Source organism: Mesoplodon bidens (genome assembly GCF_964165515.1).
Source record: "Mesoplodon bidens genome assembly, chromosome: 20".
Taxonomy (NCBI): Eukaryota; Metazoa; Chordata; class Mammalia; order Artiodactyla; family Ziphiidae; genus Mesoplodon; species Mesoplodon bidens.
This window is the reverse complement of record NC_138181.1, coordinates 11,316,703-11,336,575: the sequence shown is the minus strand read 5'-3', so window position 1 is coordinate 11,336,575 and position 19,873 is coordinate 11,316,703. Positions and strand designations below refer to the sequence as shown.

The 19,873-nt window shown below is 35.5% G+C and overlaps 1 protein-coding gene across 2 annotated transcripts in view; it reads left to right on the top strand.

The window, feature by feature from the left end:
• ADAM32 (ADAM metallopeptidase domain 32) overlaps positions 1–19,873 on the top strand; it is a 177,831-nt gene that overhangs the window by 8,039 nt on the left and 149,919 nt on the right. For both annotated transcript variants that reach the window (XR_014014083.1, XM_081220688.1), the window contains exons 2-4: positions 2,196–2,275; positions 15,079–15,140; positions 19,093–19,168. Coding sequence is in view for 1 of the 2 variants with exons in the window: in XM_081220688.1 (XP_081076814.1) it covers positions 2,196–2,275; positions 15,079–15,140; positions 19,093–19,168 (218 nt within the window). In the remaining variant the exon portion in view is untranslated. The remainder of the gene's footprint in view (positions 1–2,195; positions 2,276–15,078; positions 15,141–19,092; positions 19,169–19,873) is intronic.

Below are 19,873 nucleotides of genomic sequence, written 5' to 3'. Positions count from 1 at the left end.
TTCATAGATGTGAACCTAATAACTTCCATTCATCACCTGACTTCTTCTGCTAATCATATATCTTTTCCTGAAGTGGACCACAGTCTTATTTTAGGTACTCAGAAATCATCATTAGGGGACTTCTTCAGTGGTCCAGTGGTAAAGAATCCACCTTCCAATGCAGCTGACGTGGCTTCGATCCCTGGTTGGGGAACTAAGATCCCACATGCCATGGGGCAACTAAGCCCATGAGCCACAACTACTGATCCCACACGCCTCAACTAGAGAGCCCACGTGCCGTAAACTACAGAGCCCATGCACTCTGGAGCCCGAGCGCCAAAACTAGAGATAGAAAATCCACATGCCACAACTATAGAGAAGCCTGCACGCTGCAACTGAGGGCCCGAGTGTCACAATGAAAGATCCTGCATGCTGCAATGAAGATCCCACATGACGCAACCCAACGCAGCCAAAAAAAAAAAAAAAAAAATCATTATTAGTTTAAAGCCAGTGTTTAATATTCCACCAAAGGTCTGAGTAATTGGGTTTTGATTTTGTGGATCCAATCTGAGAATTTTTCTTTCTTTTTTTTTTTGATAACAGAAAAATAGCTTATTAATGCATACAGCATGCATCATGGGAGAAACTTAAACCAAAAGTAACTCAAAATGGCAGCTTTGAGTTCCAGCTTATCTTCAACAGAAAACATTAAATTTGTAGAGAAGTGACAGACACAGGAAGGCAGTTTTAGGCTTCCAAGGGCAGCAAACTGGGAAGGTAAATATATGGGTGAAAACGAATGAGGTAAAGTTGTTCATAGATTACTCTGGTCCTGCCTCTGGGCTGATAAGAGTCTGTCTCCAGTATGAGAGTTTTTCTTTAGGTTGGTCACTTCATCCTACTCACATTTACTGATATGACTGAGATACTTAATCTTAGTGCTTCTTATTTATATCATACTTTTCTGATTTCATGCTTTTTTTTTGATAAATGTTTTTCACCATAAAAATCTGTGACTTTTTCATTTATTTTCTGGATGCCTTGTGTTTGTATGCTCTTTTTTTCTCTTAATTTGGAATATTTATAATCTGTTTTATATAATAGATTTAAATTTTAATTTAGGTAGTAACTAGGGATTCCTCACTGTGAGTGTAAGGAAATTTATTTCTTACTACTTCTTTCCACCTCATGCTCTCCTCTTTATTATATGACTATAGCTTTAAAAAATCTTAGTGCTTTTATACCATTAAACAATATGTTTCTACTTTTACCACTTTATTTTCAGCTTTTTAACATTTTTGGGAACCACACTGCAATAAATTTAAGGAAAACAGTATTCACATATGGTAATTCTCTTCTTCTGCTACCCTTCCTGACATTATTGAATATGTTGTTATGTCATCATAGTTTATAACACTTGCATCCTATTAAATAGTGATGATTCCCACCATTGTTTTGGCCTATATTCTATATTTAAGTTTATTTTAATGCTCACAGCTAGGCCTTTTACCTCAACTCTATTGATGCCTTTATTGGGAGAAGTTTGTCTGCCTTTTGTGACAGGCACTTGTGAACTATTTTCCTTGATTTTTTGCTTGTAAATAGCTGTCCCTTGCCTGTATATTTGAATGACAGTTTTGCTGGGTATAAAATTCTTGGGTCCACACTTTCTTTTCCTGAATATTTTTTAAAAGACATAGTTCTTCAGTTTTTTAACATTGAATAATGTTTTTAAAGAATCTCAAGCCAACCTGCTTTTCTCTTCTTATGCCCAATATGATTTTCACTTTTCCTTTTTGCTCATATGCCCATAGGATTCTTTCTTTATCTTAGACATCCAATAAGTTTAGTAGAATATGTCTCAGTTTTAATTAATTGTTATCAGTTATTCCTGAAATGCAGTGTACTTTCTAGTCTATTGTTTCAAATCTTTTATTTCAGGAAAGTCTTCTTGAAGTATATATTTGATATTTTTTAATTCATTTGTTGACTTTTCTTCAGGAACAGCAAATTTTGTATAAGTTGAATACCTCCCCATGCCCCCTTTTAGTGTTTCATAGCTATCTTATCTGTTTTTAAACAAAGTGTTTTCAAGATTTCTATAGGAGTACACAGTGATGACTCATATTTGCATAAGCAAGTCTTATAAAAGAACCTGAACAAATATTTAGTCAAGTTTAAAGCACAGTTATTAACTGGTTTTTTTCTTTCTTCAGGTTTTCAAAATTCATTTCTACAAATTATATTTCCAGAGAAAATCCAAGCAAATACAAGTGATAATTCAAAAGTAGAAAATGTAAGAGATTTTCCATAATGTTGTTATATGAAATTTCTTTTTTTTATTACATAGCAGTGAAATACATCAATTCCATTATAGTATGAATATAACTAACCAATATTACTATTGATAAGGAATTTAAAGTTTTGATGGTAAAAGCAAACATATAAATCAGAATGTTCTAATTTGTCTAACATTTGTCATTTCCTGATGGTAAAACCATTTTTTAAAGTACAAAGAGAAAATATAATGTAAAAGAATTAGGGTATTACCTGAATGGTATCTAGATGATTCAAATGAAGAGAATAATTTTCTCCAAAATGGTTAAGGAGAATCTGTTTTAACTAAAACCTGCTTCCTCAGTCTCTACCCTTGTACCTACCAGTTCTCAGAGAATATAAACCCTTTCTTCTATTAATTTTGTTAGAAAGGGCAATATTTCATCCTATTCATTGATTTATTTAACAGATATTTCTCTGGACTTGTGTGCATAACTACATGCTAAGAGCCTTAGGAGATAAAAAAAGAAATACAAAAAAGCAAGCCTTGCTTATAAGTGGCCCATCTTTTGATAACACTTTATTTTTACCAGTTTTAATGAAGTACAATGTATACACCACAGAATTCACCCATTGTCAGTGTACAACTCAATGATCATTAGTACATGAATAGAATTATGTAAACATTACCACAATCCAGTTTTAGAACATTTTGATTGCCTTAAGTTCCTTCCTGCCTATGTGCAGTTTTTCTCTGCTTCCATCCCCAGCCCTTGGCAACTGCTGATCTGTTTTGTGTTTCTATAATTTTGCATTTTCTAGACATTTCATAAAAATGAAATATGTGATATGTAGGACTTTGAATTGAGCTTCTTTCACTTAAGATTATCCATTTTGCAACATTCATCAATACTTCGTAATTTTTTTATTTTTTAATAGATGTGGATAACACATTTTGTTTATCCATTTACCAGTTAAATTCAAGTTTGTTTTCAGATATTGACTATTTTGAGTCATTCTGCTATGAATATTTGTGTATGGACATATAGTTTTCTTTCTCTTGGGTAGATTCTTAGAAGTGAAATTGCTGTGTCGTATGGTAGGTTTATGCTTATCATAGTAATAAACTGCCACACTATTTTCCATAGTGACTTATTAGTTTACATTTCCCATCAGCAATATATGATGATTCAGTTTTTCCACATACTTGTCAACACCTGATGTTGTCTGTTTTGATTAAATTTATTCTAACAGGTATATACTGATATCTCATTTTAGCTTATATTTGCATTTCTCTAATGAAAAATGCTGTAGAGCATCTTTCATGACCTACTAGCTATTTAAATACCTTTTTGGTGAGATGTCTGTTAAATTATTTGCCCATTTTAATTTTTTAACCTATTATTATTTTTAACATATTTATTGGGCTATAATTAGTATATAATATTATATTAGTTTCAGGTGTACAATGCAGTGATTCAGTATTTTTTTTACCAGTATTTTCAGATTACCACAAAAAGTCCAGTTACCATCTGTTACCCTACAAAGTTGGTATACAATTATAATTATTTTTAAAAATTTATTCATCCTGGTATATATGTATATATTTATTTACTGAAGTATAGTTGTTTTACAGTATTGTATTAGTTTCAGATGTACAGCATAGTGATTCAGTATTTTTACAGATTGTCCTCCATTATAGGTTATTACAAGATAATGGCTAATTTCCTATGCTATACAGTATATCCTGTTGCTTATCTATTTTACATATAGGAGTTTGTATCTGTTAATCCCATATCCCTAATTTGTCCCTAGCTGTTTCCCTCTCCCCTAGGTAACCACAAGTTTGTTTTCTATATCTGTGAGTCTATTTCTGTTTTGCATATACATTCATTTGTATATTTTAGATTCCACATGTAAGTGATATCATAAGTATTTTCTTTCTGTGACTTATTTCATAAGCATAATATTCTCTAGGTTCATCCTTATGGCTGCAAATGGTAGAATTTCATTCTTTTTTATGGCTGAGTTATATTCCATTGTATATATGTATATATGTATATATATATATATATATATATATATATATATATACATACTACATCTTCTTAATCCAGTCATCAGTTGATGGGCACTTGGGTTGCTTCCACGTCTTGGCTATTGTAAATGGTGCTGCTATGAACATTGGGGTGCATGTATCCTTTCAAATTATTGTTTTGTTTTTTCCAGATATATACCTGAAGTGGAATTGCTGGATCATACAGTAGTTCTATTTTTAGTCTTTTTTTTTTTTTTTTTTTTTTTTTTTGTGGTACGCGGGCCTCTCACTGTTGTGGCCTCTCCTGTTGCAGAGCACAGGCTCCGGACGTGCAGGCTCAGCGGCCATGGCTCACGGGCCCAGCCGCTCCGCGGCATGTGGGATCTTCCCGGACCGGGGCACGAACCCGTGTCCCCTGCCTCGACAGGCGGACTCTCAACCACTGCGCCACCAGGGAAGCCCTATTTTTAGTTTTTTTGAGGAACCTCCAACTGTGTTCCACAGTGTCTGCACCAAGTTACATTCCCACCAACAGTATACAAGTATTCCCTTTTCTCCATATCCTTGCCAACATTTGTTATTTGTAGACCTTTTGATGATAGCCATTCTGACAAGAGTGAGGTGATATCTCATTTTTGTTTGTTACAGTATTATTGACTATATTCCCTATGTGTACCTTACATCCCCTGATTGATTGATTGACTGATTTTTAAATTGCAGTATAGTTGATTTATAATATATTAATTTCAGGTGTACAACATAGTGATTCAATATTTTTATAGATTATACTCCATTTAAAGTTATTACAAAATAATGGTCACATATCCCTGTGTTGTACAATATAACCTTGTTGCTTACTTATTTTATACATAGTAATTTGTACTTTTTAATTCCATACCCTTATCCTGCCCCTCCCCACTTCCTTCTCCCCACTGGTAGCCACAAATTTGTTCTCTATATCTGTGAGTCTGTTTCTGTTTGTATACATGGTACAATCACCATGGAATACAGTTGGAGATTCCTCAGAAAAACTGAAATTAGAACTACCATATAATTAAGCAATTCCACTTCTGTATACATATCCAAAAAAACCCCTGAAAACGCTAATTCAAAAAGTTACATGCACCCCAATGTTCTTAGCAGCATTATTTACAATAGCCAAGATATGGAAGCAACCTAAGTGTCCACCAACAGATGAAGGGATAAAGATATATACACACACACATACATATACATACAATGGAATATTATTCAACCATAAAAAAGAATGAAGTTCTGACATTTGCAACAAAGCAGATGGACTTAGAGGGTATTATGCTTACAGAAATAAGTCAGTAAGGTAAAGACAAATTCTCTTATCACTTATATGTGTAATATAAAAAATAAAACGATTGTCTATAACATTGAGTGTATAACAATGATATCTCATTGTGGTTTTGAGTTGCATTTTTCTGATGATTAGTGATGTTGAACATTTTTTCATGTGCCTGTTGGCCATCTGTAGGCCATTTTTGGAAAATGTCTGTTCAGGTCTTCTGCCTGTTTTTTGATTGGGTTGTTTAGTTTTTTTTTTTTTGCTATTGGGTTGTATGAGCTGTTTATATATGTTAGATATTAATCCCTTATTGCTTGTATCATTTGCAAATATTTTCTCCCATTTACTAGTTGTTTTTCCATTTTGTTGATGGTTTCCATTGCTGCGCAAAAGCTTTTAAGTTTAATTAGGGTCCATTTGTTTATTTTTGCTTTTGTTTCTTTTGCCTTAGGAGACAGATTTGAAAAATATTGCTATAATTTACATCAAAGAGTGTTCTGCCTATGTTCTCTTCTAAAAGTTTTATGGTTTCTAGTCTTACATTGAGGTCTTTAATCCATTTTGAGTTTACTTTTCTATATGGTGTAAGGAAATATTCTAATTTCATTCTTCTACATGTAGCTGTCCAGTTTTCCCAACACCACTTATTGAAGAGACTGTCTTTTCTCCATTGTTTCTTGCCTCCTTTGTTGTGATTAACTGTAAGTTCATGGGTTTATTTCTGGGCTGCTCTCATACATTGATCTATGTGTCTGTTTTTGTGTCAGTACCATGCTGTTTTGATTAATGTAGGTTTGTAGTACAGCTTGAAGTCAGGGAGCATGATACTTCCCGCTCTGTTCTTCTTTCTCAAGATTGCTTTGGCTATTTGGTGTCTTTTGTGGTTCCATATAAATTTTAGGATTATTTGTTCTAGTTCTGTGAAAAGTGTCATGGGTATTTTGATAAGGATTACATTAAATCTCTGGATTACTTTGAGTAGTATGGACATTTTAACAATATTAATTCTTCTAACCCAAGAACACAGGATAATTTTCCATTTCTTCATATCGTCTTCAGTTTCCTTCAACAATCTTTTATAATTTTCAGAGCATTTTCACCTCCTTGGTTATGTTTATTCTTAGGTATTTTATTCTTTTTTTTTTTTGCGGTACATGGGCCTCTCACTGTTGTGGCCTTTCCCGTTGTGGAGCACAGGCTCTGGACGCGCAGGCTCAGCGGCCATGGCTCACGGGCCCAGCCACTCTGTGGCATGTGGGATCTTCCCGGACCGGGGCACGAACCCGTGTCCTCTGCATTGGCAGGCGGACTCTCAACCACTGTGCCACCAGGGAAGCCCTATTTTATTCTTTTTGATGCAGTTTTAAACACAATTGTTTTCTTGCTTTCTCTTTTTGATAGTTCATTATTAGTGTGTAGAAAAGCAACAGATTTCTGTATGTTAATTTTGTGTCCTGCAACTTTACTGAATTCATTTATTAGTTCTAATAGTTTTTTGGTGGAGACTTAAAGGATTCTTTATATAGTATCATATCATCTGCAAATAGTGACAGTTTTACTTCCTCCCTTCCAATTTGGATGCCTTTTATTTCTTTGTCTTGTCTGACTGTTGTGGCTAGGACTTCCAATACTATGTTGAATAGGAGTGGTGAGAGTGGGCATTCTTGTCTCATTCCCGATTTTAGAGGAAAGGCTTTCTGCTTTTCACCACTGAGTAGATGTAAGATGTGGGTTTGTCATAAATGGCCTTTATTATGTTGAGATATGTTCTCTCTATATCAACTTTGCTGAGAGTTTTTATCATGAATAGATGTTGAATTTTGTCAGATGAATTTTATGCATTAATTGAGGTGAATATGTGATTTTTATGCTTCCTTTTGTTAATGTGGTGTATCAGATTGATTGATTTTCAAATATTGAACCATCCTTGCATTCCTGGACTAAATCTTACTTGATCATGGTGTTTGATCCTTTCTGTATATTGTGTTTGGTTTGTTTATATTTTGTTGAGGATTTTTGCATCTATATTCATCAGCAGTATTGGGGTGTAATTTTCTTTTTGGTAGTGTCTTTGGTTTTGATATCAGGGTGATGATGGTCTTGTAGAATTAATTTGTGAATGTACCATCCTTTTCAATTTTTTGGAATAGTTTGAGAAGGTTAGGTATTAACTCTTCTCTGTATGTTTGGTAGAATTCCCATGTGAAGCCATCTGATCCTGGATTTCTGCTTGCTGGAAGTTCTAAAATTACAAATCCAATTTCACCAATAGTGATCTGTCTGTTCACATTGTCTGTTTCTTCCTGACTCAGTCTCATAAGCTTGTATGTTTCTAGAAATTTGTCCATTTCTTCTAGATTGTTGAGTTTGTTGGCATATAACTGTAGTATTCCCTCTCTCTTATGATATTTTGTATCTCTGTGATATTGATTGTTATTTCACCTCTTTCATGCCTGATTTTGTTTATTTGGGTCTCCTCTTGTTTTCTTGATGAGCTTGGCTAAAAGTTCATCAATTTTTTATCTTTACAAACACCAGCTCTTGGTTCCTTGATCCTTTCTTTCTTTTTTTTTTTTTGATCTCTATTTATTCCCTCTATGATCTTTATTATTTCATTCTTTCTGCTAACTTTGGTCTTTATTTGTCCTTCTTTTTCTAATTCCTTTAGATGGTAGGTTAGGTTGTTTGTTTGATGTTTTTCATATTTTTTGAGGTCGGCCTGTATTTCTATAAACTTCCTTTTTAGAACTGCTTTTGCCACATCCCATAGATTTTGGAAAGTTATGTTTTTATTTTCATTTGTATTGAGGTATTTTCTGATTTCTCTTTGATTTCTCCATTGACCCATTGGTTTTTTAGTAGCATATTGTTTAGTCTCCATGCGTTTGTGCTTTTCTCATTTTTCTTCCTATAATTGATTTCTAATTTCATAACGTTGTGGTCAGAAAAAATGCTTGATATAATTTTTATCCTTAAATTGTTGAAATTTGTTTTATGGCCTAGTGTGTGATCTGTCCTGGAGAACGTTCCATCTGTGCTTGAAAAGGATGTGTATTCTGATGACTTTGGATAGAATTTCCTGTAGATATCTATTAAGTCCAACTGGTTATTATGCCATTTAAGACCACTGTTCCCTTATTTTTTCTGTCTGGATGATCTGTTCATTAATGTAAGTGAGGTGTTAAAGTCCCCTACTATTATTATATTACTGTTAATTTCTCCCTTTATGTCTGTTAATATTTGCTTTGTATATTTATATAAATATAAAATAATAAAATATATATAATTTATATAAAAACATATGCACCCAATACAGGTATTGGGTGCATATATGTTAATCAGTGTAATATCCTCTTCTTGTATTGATCCCTTTGTCATTATATAATGCCCTTCTTTGTCTTTTGTTTTAGACTTTGTTTTAAGGTCTATTTTGTATGATATGAGAATTGCTAACCCCCACTTTCTTGTCACTATGTGCATGAAATATCTATTTCCATCCCTTCACTTTCAGTCTGTGTGTGTCTTTAGCTCTGAAGCAGTTCTCTTGTAAGCAGCATATAGATGGGTCTTGTTTTTTTTATATAGTTAGACACCTTATGTCTTTTTTTTTTTTTTGCGGTATGCGGGCCTCTCACTGTTGTGGCCTCTCCCGTTGCGGAGCACAGGCTCCGGACGCGCAGGCCCAGCGGCCACGGCTCACAGGCCCAGCCGCTCCGCGGCATATGGGATCCTCCCAGACCGGGGCACGAACCCGTATCCCCTGCATCGGCAGGCGGACTCTCAACCACTGCGCCACCAGGGAGGCCCACCTTATGTCTTTTGATTGGAACATTTAATCCATTGACATTTAAAGTAATTATTTATAGATATGTACTTATTGCCCTTTTGTTACTTGTTTTCTGGTTCTTTTTGTAGTTGTTCTCTGTATTTTGTCTTTTTTTTTTGTTTCCTCCCTTGTGGTTTGATGATTTTCTTTAGTGTTATGTTTGTGTTTCTTTTGCTCTAGTTTTTGTGTATCTATTCTAGGTTTTTGATTTGTTGTGACCATGGGGTTCATATATGTTGACCTATGACTCTATCTACTTGTTTTAAACGGGTAGTCCTTTAAGTTCAAACACATTCTTAAAGAGATACATTTTTGTACTCCCTCCCCCACATATTTTATTATTGTTGTCATATTTTACATCTTCATGTTTATCCCATTACTGATTATTGTAGTTATGTTTGATTTTACAGTTTTTTGTCTTTCAGTCTTCATGCTAGCTTATTTAAGTTGTTGATCCTCAGCTTTTACTATATATTTGCCTTTACTAGTGGGATTTTTCCTTTCCTGTAGATTCTTACTTCTTATTTCAGCCTTTCTTTTTCACTTAGAGAAGACTCTTTAACATTTCTCTTATGTTATGTTTAATATTGATGAACTGTTTTAATTTTTGCTTGTCTAAGAAGTTCTTTATCTCTCCTCCAATTCTAAATGATAATTTTGCTCTGTAGAGTATCCTAGTTTGCAGGTTTTCCTTTTCAGGACTTTGAATACATCATGTCACTCCCTTTTGGCCCACAGGTTTCCACAGAATAATCAGCTGATAGCCTTATGGGAATTCTCTTGTGTATGACTCTACCTTTCTCTCTCTTTTTTAAAATTAGTTATGTATTTTATACATATTAGTGTATATATATCAATCCCAATCTCCCAATTATCTTTCTCTTGCTGCCTTTCAAATTCTCCTTTTATCTTAACCTTTTGCCATTTTTTTTTTTTTTTTTTTTTTTGCGGTAGGCGGGCCTCTCACTGTTGTGGCCTCTCCCCTTGCAGAGCACAGGCTCCGGATGCGCAGGCTCAGTAGCCATGGCTCACGGGCCTAGCCGCTCTGCGGCATGTGGGATCTTCCCAGACCGGGGCACGAACCCGTGTCCCCTGCATCGGCAGGCGGACTCTCAACCACTGCGCCACCAGGGAAGCCCACCTTTTGCCATTTTAATTATCATGTATGTCTTGATGTAGTCTCTTTGGGTTCATCTTGTTTGGGGTCCTCTGTGCTTCTTGCATCCGAATTTCTGTTTCTTTTTCAGGTTTGGGAACTTTTCAGCTATATTTTTCAACCCCCAGTCCCTGGCCAGAATCCCTTTATAATTTCTGTTTGGGTTGTTGGTTCCCTGGCTCTTGAGATACTACTGCAAGAGTAGTAACCTTCTCTGGAGAATTGCCTTTCAGTTATTGAGCTGCCTGGGAGTTACTCGACCCCATCCCCCAGGGTAACCACTTCAGCCAATGCCTAATTGTTACATGGGTCTAAAAGCCCAGCTCCACTGTCTCAGGTGGGAAAGACTTTGAGGCACAATTTTTACTCTAGAGTTTCCGCGAAGTATCAGGCTAAGGCTAGAATTTACCTGAAATCATATTTTCTTTTTTTTTTTCTTTTTTTTGCGGTACGCGGGCCTCTCACTGTTGTGGCCTCTCCCGTTGCGGAGCACAGGCTCCGGATGTGCAGGCTCAGCGGCCATGGCTCACAGGCCCAGCCGCTCCACGGCATGCAGGATCCTCCTGGACTGGGGCACGAACCCGTGTCCCCTGCATTGGTAGGCAGACTCTCAACCACTGCGCCACCAGGGAAGCCCTGAAATCATATTTTCTTTAGCTTTATCTTCCTCCCTATTTTGCTTCTCTTAATTCCTTGCAGGTTCCTCCAGAGAGTGCTCCCTAAATAAAGCACTGACAAAAGTATCCTCATTTCAGACCCTGCTTCTAGGAAACCTGACACTAACTGACTAGTCCATAGTTTTTATTAAACAGAAAGATAAATTCTCAATGTAGGTCACTGTAAATTCAGATAAATCTACTTCTTCTGAGACCCCCAGTGCTTAAAGGTCTACAGGGTTTCCAGACCTTTACTAAAATATGTTTTGTGAAGATGAGTGATATTTTTTTCACTGGAATCCTATGATTTTTTTTGAAAATTAATTTTTATTGGAATATAGTTGATTTAAAATGTGTTATTTTCTGCTGTACAGCAAAGTGAATCAGTTATACATATATCCTCTCTTTTTTTAGATTCTTTTCCCATATAGGTCATTACAGAGTATTGAGTAACATTCCCTGTGCTATACAGTAGGTTCTCATTAGTTATCTATTTTATATATAGTAGTTTGTATATGTCAATCCCAAGCTCCCAATTTATCCCCCCCCTTCCTCCTTGGTAACCATAAGTTTGTCTTCTATATTTGTGACTCTCTGTTTTGTAAATAAATTCATTTGTACCATTTTTTTAGATTCCACATATAAGCAATATTGTATGATATTTGACTTTCTCTGTCTGATTTACTTCACTCAGGATGACAATCTCTAGGTCCATCCATGTCACTGCAAATGGCATTATTTCATTCTTTTTTATGGCTGAATAATATTCCATTGTATATATGTACCACATCTTTATCCATTCATCCACTGATGGATATTTAGGTTGCTTCCATGTCCTGGCTATTGTAAATAGGGCTGCAACGAACATTGGGGTGCATGTATCTTTTTGAATTATGGTTTTCTCTGGATATATGCCCAGGACTGGGGTTGCTGGGTCATATGGTAGCTCTAGTTTTAGTTTTTTAAGGAACCTCCATACTGTTCTCCATAGTGGCTGTACCAATTTACATTCACACCAACAGTGTAGGAGGGTTCCCTTTTCTCCACACCATCTCCAGCATTTATTGTTTGTAGATTTTTTTGATGATGGCCATGCTGACTGGTGTGAGGTGATACCTCATTGTAGTTTTGATTTGCATTTCTCTAATAATTAGTGTTGTTGAGCATCTTTTCATGTGCCTCTTTGCCATCTGTATGTATTCTTTTTTTTTTTTTTTTTTTTTTTTGCGGTATGCGGGCCTCTCACTGTCGTGGCCTCTTCCGTTGCAGAGCACAGGCTCCGGATGTGCAGGCTCAGCAGCCATGGCTCACGGGCCCAGCCGCTCCGCGGCATGCGGGATCTTCCCGGACCTGGGCACGAACCCATGTCCCCTGCATCGGCAGGTGGACTCTCAACCACTGCGCCACCAGGGAAGCCCTGTATGTATTCTTTGGAGAAAGGTCTATTTAGATCTTCCACCCATTTTTTGATTGGGTCGTTTGTTGTTTTGATATAAAGCTGCATGAGCTGTTCATATATTTTGGCAATTAATCCCTTGTCGGTTGCTTTGTTTGCAAATAGTTTCTCCCATTCTGTGGGTTGTCCTTTTGTTTCATTTATAGTTTTCTTTGCTGTGCAAAAGTTTTTAAGTTTAATTAGGTCCCATTTAGGTTTTTTTTGTTTTTATTTTCATTACTCTAGGAGGTGGATCAAAAAGATATTGCTGCGATTTATGTCAAACAGTGTTCTGCCTCTATTTTCCTCTCAGAGTTTTATAGTGTCCGGTCTTACTTTTAGGTCTTTAATCCATTTTGATTTTATTTTTGTGTATGGTGTTAGAGAATGTCCTAATTGCATTCTTTTACATGTAGCTGTCCAGTTTTCTCAGCACTACTTATTGAAGAGACTGTCTTTTCTCCGTTGTCCATTTTGTCATAGATTAGGTGACTACAGGTGCGTGGGTTTATCTCTGGACTTTCTATCCTGTTCCATTGAAGAGGAGTGATTTTGGAACCATATGAGTGAGTGAACAGGAAAAGTGTTTTCTGAAAGTGTTGAAATTATTGTAACACTTTACAAATAAAAGTTCCAGAAGGAATCGAATTTCTTAATCATTGAAAGTCTGTTATTAAAAATTAAAACACATATTTGCTGATATTATTCAATAAATTCTCTTATGGCCTCCATTGATCAACCCCTCTACATTCTTTAAAGATCTAGCTAATTTTCTGTACATAGTCTGCAGAGAGAATGCATGTCATGCTACCTCTCACAGTATAGTTAGTGGGAGTATATCTGGTATACTAATATCTTAATAATTATTATGTTTTCATTTTGAGAAAAATATTCATCCCAGAACTACTTTGGGGGACCTGTGCATCAGGTGCACTTTAGAAAGTGATAAAAATTCTCCAACGTCTCTGTTCAGTTATTACATTCAGACCTCTAAGGGGAATTTTTTTTCACTCATGTAAATTTTACAGCTAGGACATGTTGCTGCTTCAGTATCAGTATCCTATGTTTGGTATTTCTGCCTTATATCTGACATATACCTGTTTTGCTTCTTTCTTCAATTTATTTCTGGTTTTACTTAAAAAAACCTTTAAAAATTTTGGAATGATTTTAGATTTATGAAGAATTTGCAAAGATGCTACCTTGAATTCCCATATATGTTCACTCAGTTTCCCCTAAAGTTAACATCTTACATAACCATGTTGATACATTACATTTATCAAAACTAAAAAATTAACATTGATACCTTACTATTAACACACTATAGGATTTATTTGGATTTCACCAGTTTTTCCACTAGTGTTCTTTTCCTGTTCCAGGATCTAATTCAGGATACTACATTGCTGTTAGTTGTTATGTCTCCCCAGTCTCCTTTGCTCTGTTTTTCTGTTTCATGACCTTGTTATTTTTAAAGAATATCAGTCAGATATGTTGTAGAATGTCCCTCAATTTGGATTTCTCTGATGTTTTATCATGATTAGACTGAGGTTATGAGTTGTAGGGAAGATTACCGTAGAGGTATGCTCTTCTCATCACATCATAGCAGCAGGTACATGGTGTCCACTTGACTTCATAACACCTTCCTGTTTCATTTTTGATCATTTACTAGACCTTTTAACAACTTGCCTTATTATTTTTTGATTTGTATTGTCTCCTTGTTGCTTCTTATTTTCACAGATCTGGAAAGGCTTATCTTTTTTTGTGTTGTGCTATTTGTGTCTTTTTGGGTTTTATATGCTTTAAGTTTTCTTTTTAGTGATGTTCTAACTCTGGCTTTTCACATGTTCTCTTTTGCAAGATAAAATCTCATCACTTAGGTTCACTGACCAACTGATATTGCAACTCATTGACATCCATGTTTTAACCTGAGAATAACTGGGATGGAGTAAAAAAACTATGCCAAATTTTGTTCAAGGGTCTTCTGTTTAAAAATATAGGAATCAGGCTGTACATTTCAGGAAAATGGTTAAAATAAATAATTTTTGTGCCTAATGGATTAAGTTAAGCTTCACTGATGTAGAGTATCTTATTATCCCAATGATGCTACCTGAGTAGGCATTACAGCATGGCACATTGCCTCTTCTTTTAGACGAGTTTAAAATTCAGTCACATATAGATTTCTAGTGCTATACAACTCCTTAGATTGGGCTTGTTTTTGTGGATATAGTAAGAATGGATAATATAATAAATATTATAATTTTTGATATATTATTGCAGATTTTAAATCACATAGTCTGAGACATTTTAAGCATTATCTGGAGGGATTAGTTGATGTAAAATTGTTGTTTCACTTCTTCTATTACATTTGTCTTCACTCTCAGTTGTTCTGGATTCTCTAGGAACAAGTATCCTATATTATTCCAATAGATGAGAAACCGTATACTGTACACCTTAGGCAAAGGTAATTTTTTATTCTTTACTTTTAGATTTAATTTTATTTATATGAATTTATTTACTTATAATAAAAATAGAGTATTAAAAATAATGTACTTGTTATTAAAAATTTTAGTTGTCTCAGATGAACAGATGCTCTCCTGTGAATTAATTTTTTGGTCTTAATGCCTCATAGTCTTTTGTGAATAGGGGGGTTAGGAACAGGAAAAATAGGGACTTGTCTCCTGAAGATTAATCTATATGATCTTAAGTTGGCAGAACCAGCAGGACCTGTATAATCAGGGCAGGATGTGATAAGAAAGAAGTAAGTCTGTATCAGTTAGGGTTTGATCAGGGAGGCAGGCTCACCACCAGGAAAATGAAATAAGGGATTTAATATAGAAATTAGATCATACAGTGTTCTGGAAACTGGTGAATAATTTATGGAAAATAGTACCAGCTACATACCATGTCTAAGGGAATTGTGAACATATTTTAAATAACTTTCTGTAGGGTTTAATTCTCTCTTGGAAACCCAGTAGAGAAAGCCTGGCTTGGAAGCAATTTGTAACTTTCAAGAAGTAGATTTCAGTTAAATTTTGGGTGTAGAACTAGACTACATGGTATTAAGGAGAGGTGAATTGTGAGAAACTGAAAGTATTAAGTGAAAATGACTTTTTCAGAAATGTTCAGCTGAGAAAAAAAGAAGAATAGGAATGCTTTTTAGGGAAGAAAAAAACAAAGTATTTTGGCTGAGGGGAAGTTTCTTAAAGAGAGAAGTATAAACAAGTGATTCATTGTGTTGTTAGATGCCAAAGAATGACATTGAGTAAAAGAAGTGTTAACCTACCTATTCCTTTAGACAGAAGGGAAGAATAGTAAATGACAACTCAAAGAACTTTCCAAGTGCATAAGAGGGAAAGAGAGAACTCATATTGTATTTGCGTATCTTACTGAAACTATAAGCAGTAGTAAGAAATAGAGGGACTGGAGCTTGGGAGATTGATAGAGCATGTATATACTCTGTTTTTGGAAATTACCTGTATAATAATTAGGACACCATGACTATAGGAAGTCATAGGAAGCTGTTGCAAGAAACTTATATAGGAAATAATGAGAAGTATAATTATGACCATGTAGGATTTCTTTTTTTTTTTAAAGACATAACTGAGGTGGCAGAAAAAAAAATTAGATAACAGATTGGATATAGTGGTAGCACAGATTTGGTGGGGCAGTGAAGGAGAAGGAGAGCACGTCTGCATCAGGGCATATCCAGGAGAAATGTCCAGTTGATTGAGTGGTTGATTGATTGAAGTATACTTGTCTTACAATATCATATTATTTTCAGGTGTACAATATAGTGATTCTATATTTTTATACATTACAAACCATATAATTACATTATATTGACTGTATTCCCTGTGTTGTACATTGCATCCCTATGACTTACTTATTTTTTTTTTTTTTTTTTTATAATTTTATTTTATTTTTTTTAATTAATTCATTTATTTATTTATGGCTGTGTTGGGTCTTCGTTTCTGTGTGAGGGCTTTGTCTAGTTGCAGCAAGTGGGGGCCACTCCTCATTGCGGTGCGCGGGCCTCTCACTATCGCGGCCTCTGTTGTTGCGGAGCACAGGCTCCAGACGCGCAGGCTCAGTAATTGTGGCTCACGGGGCTAGTTGCTCTGCGGCATATGGGATCTTCCCAGACCAGGGCTCGAACCTGTGTCCCCTGCATTGGCAGGCAGATTCTCAACCACTGCGCCACCAGGGAAGCCCGACTTACTTATTTTATAACTGGTAGTTCATACCTCTTAATCTCCTTCACTTATGTATTAAAGGCCATTTATGACAAACCCACAGCTAACAGCATACTCAATGATGAAAAGCTGAAAGCTTTTTCTCTAAGACCAGGAATAAGACAAGGCTGCCCCCTCTCACCACTTTTATTCAACACAGTATTGGAAGTCCTAACCATAGCAATTAAAAAGAAATGATATGCATCCACATTGGAAGGGGAGAACTAAAATGGTCACTATTTACAGATGGCAGGATAACATAGAAAACCCTACAGACTCCTACAGACTCCACCAAAAAGCTATTAGAACTAATGAATTCAGTAAAGCTGCAGGATACAAAATTAATATACAGAAATCTGTTGCATTTCTATACACTAATAATGAAATATCAGAAAAAGAAATCAAGAAAACAATCCCATTTACAATTGCATCAAAAAGAAAATATACGTGGGAATAAATTTAACAAAGGGAGGTGAATAGACCTGTACTCTGAAAGCTGTAAGACATTGATAAAGAAATTGAAGAGAACACCAATAAATGGAAAGATATACCATGCTTATGCATTGGAAGAATTAATATTGTTAAAATGTCCATACCACTAACCAAGGCAATCTACAGATTCAGTCCAATCCCTATCAGAATACTCATGCATTTTCCACAGAAGTAGAACAAATAATCCTAAAATTTGTATGAAACCACAGAAGACCCCAAATAGCCCGTTATATTTAGTTTAGGTCATGCGAGAGAGGTGTGGGTTTCAGAGCCATCTTTTTTATATAGGTATAAATGAGGCACCAGAAAAGAACGAGATACAGAGGTGGGGGTGAATATTAATGATGAGAAGGAATAACAACCAGAATTGAAGGCCATGGAAGCATTTAAGTGAAGAAGTAAGGATCCAGATGAAGGGACTTATAAAAGTAGACAAAAAGATATGAGGGAAACCAGAGGTAAATGATATGATTGAAGTTGAAGAGTAGATGTTTTAAAGAAGGGGAGTGTGGTCAACAGTGTGTTAGAGTAGTTTTACATGACTCAAACTGCTTTTTGGATTTAACAACAAGCGGGTCATTAGTAATCTCTATGGCAACTGTTTTAATGGAGGATTCCCAGCAGAAGCTAGACTGGGTGGTCTAGTTACATTACATTGGATTGAGGAGTGAGCACCAAGTGAGAAAGCATAAGTAAAATAGCATAATAAGGACAGGGAATGATACCAGAGAAGGTTGAACTTAGACTTGTAGTTTCAACACCTATGTTCTGGTTAGTATGACTTTTACAGAATACTCTTCCACTTCATTATAGTAATATATATTTATGATAGTAAAAGTGAGAGAGAATGAAAGAATAGGGAATTCTCTGGTGACACAGTGGTTAAGAAACCGCTTGCCAGTGCAGGGGACACGGGTTCGAGCCCTGGTCCGGGAAGATCCCACATGCTGCAGAGCAACTAAGCCCGTGCACCACAACTACTGAGCCTGCACTCTAGAGCACGCGAGCCACAACTACTGAGCCCACATGCCACAACTACTGAAGCCCACACACTTAGAGCCTGTGCTCCGCAACAAGAGAAGCCACCACAATGAGAAGCCCACGCACCGCAATGAAGAGTAGCCCCCGCTCGCTGCAACTAGAGAAAGCCCACGCATAGCAACGAAGACCCAACGTAGCCAAAATAAATAAATGAATAAAAATTTAAAAGAAACGAATGAAAGAATAGAAAACTCTCATAATTCTACACCCATTTCGTATCTTTGTAAATTTTAAAATGCTTTTCTCTCGTCTTGTATACAGTCTCTTCTTTTTTAAAGGAGTATAAGATAGGGAAATTATTTTGAGTAAATGCTTATTGCTTTGAATAAAGATTACATACAGGTCAAAAGAAGATACTACCTTTGTCAGGGATTGGCAAACTTCTTCTTTAGAGACCCAGATAGTAAATATTTTAGGCTATGAGGATGATAATATCTTTGTCAAAATGACTCAACTCTGCTGTTGTAGCGTGAAAGCTGCCATAAACCATATATAAGTGAATGGATATGGCTGTGTTCAAATAAAATTTTATTTACAAACGCAGAAGGTAGGTCAGATTTGGCTTGAGGGATTTAAGTTTGCTAACTACTGCTTTACATGTTTCAAAAAGAATAACTTAAAATTCTCTCATTCTTTTTTTATATTCAGATTTTTTTTAGCAGATAATTTCATGGTTTATTTGTATAATCAAGGATCTGTGAATTCTCATTCTTCAAATATTCAGGTAAGATTTAAATTTTATATTTCAAAGATTTTTAAAACCCTTTTTACATTGAATACTTTCCTAATACAGAAGACTCTGTTCACAGGGGATGTATTTAAGTGATCTACTTATGCCTCATTTCACCCATTATTAGGCTTTCTTGAAGTCTTGGTAAATTAAAGACAAACTAGATTGACTTACCTTCTACTCTGCCTAGAACATAGACACAATTAAATTAATTAGTTTATATTTTGTTGAATAAATGAATATACATTAAATAATAATAAAAACAAGTACAAATCTTACTGAATCTGAAATCATAGATTGAATCCTTTCCTTCTTTTTTAGTCCCTGTCTCATCCATCAATGAATCATATTGACTCTACCTTTCAAATTATGTACTAAGAATCCACCCTCTTCCTCTGTCTCTATCTGCTGATACCACTGTAAACAAGTAAACATCATATCTAGTTTGGGTTGTTGCTGTAACTTCCGGAATAATCTCCCTGCTTCCACACCTTGCTCACCTCCTCAGTTAGTTCCCAACATGACAGCCAGATCAATCCTATTAAAACCTGGTCAGATCATGTCACTTCTCTGTTCAGAAGCCTCCATGGGATGACTTATCATTCACAAAGTGAAAACCAAAGTCATTTTAGTATCCTACAGGCTTTACGCAGTCTGGTTCTCTTTACTTCTATGACCTCATTTCCAGTTATTCTCTAC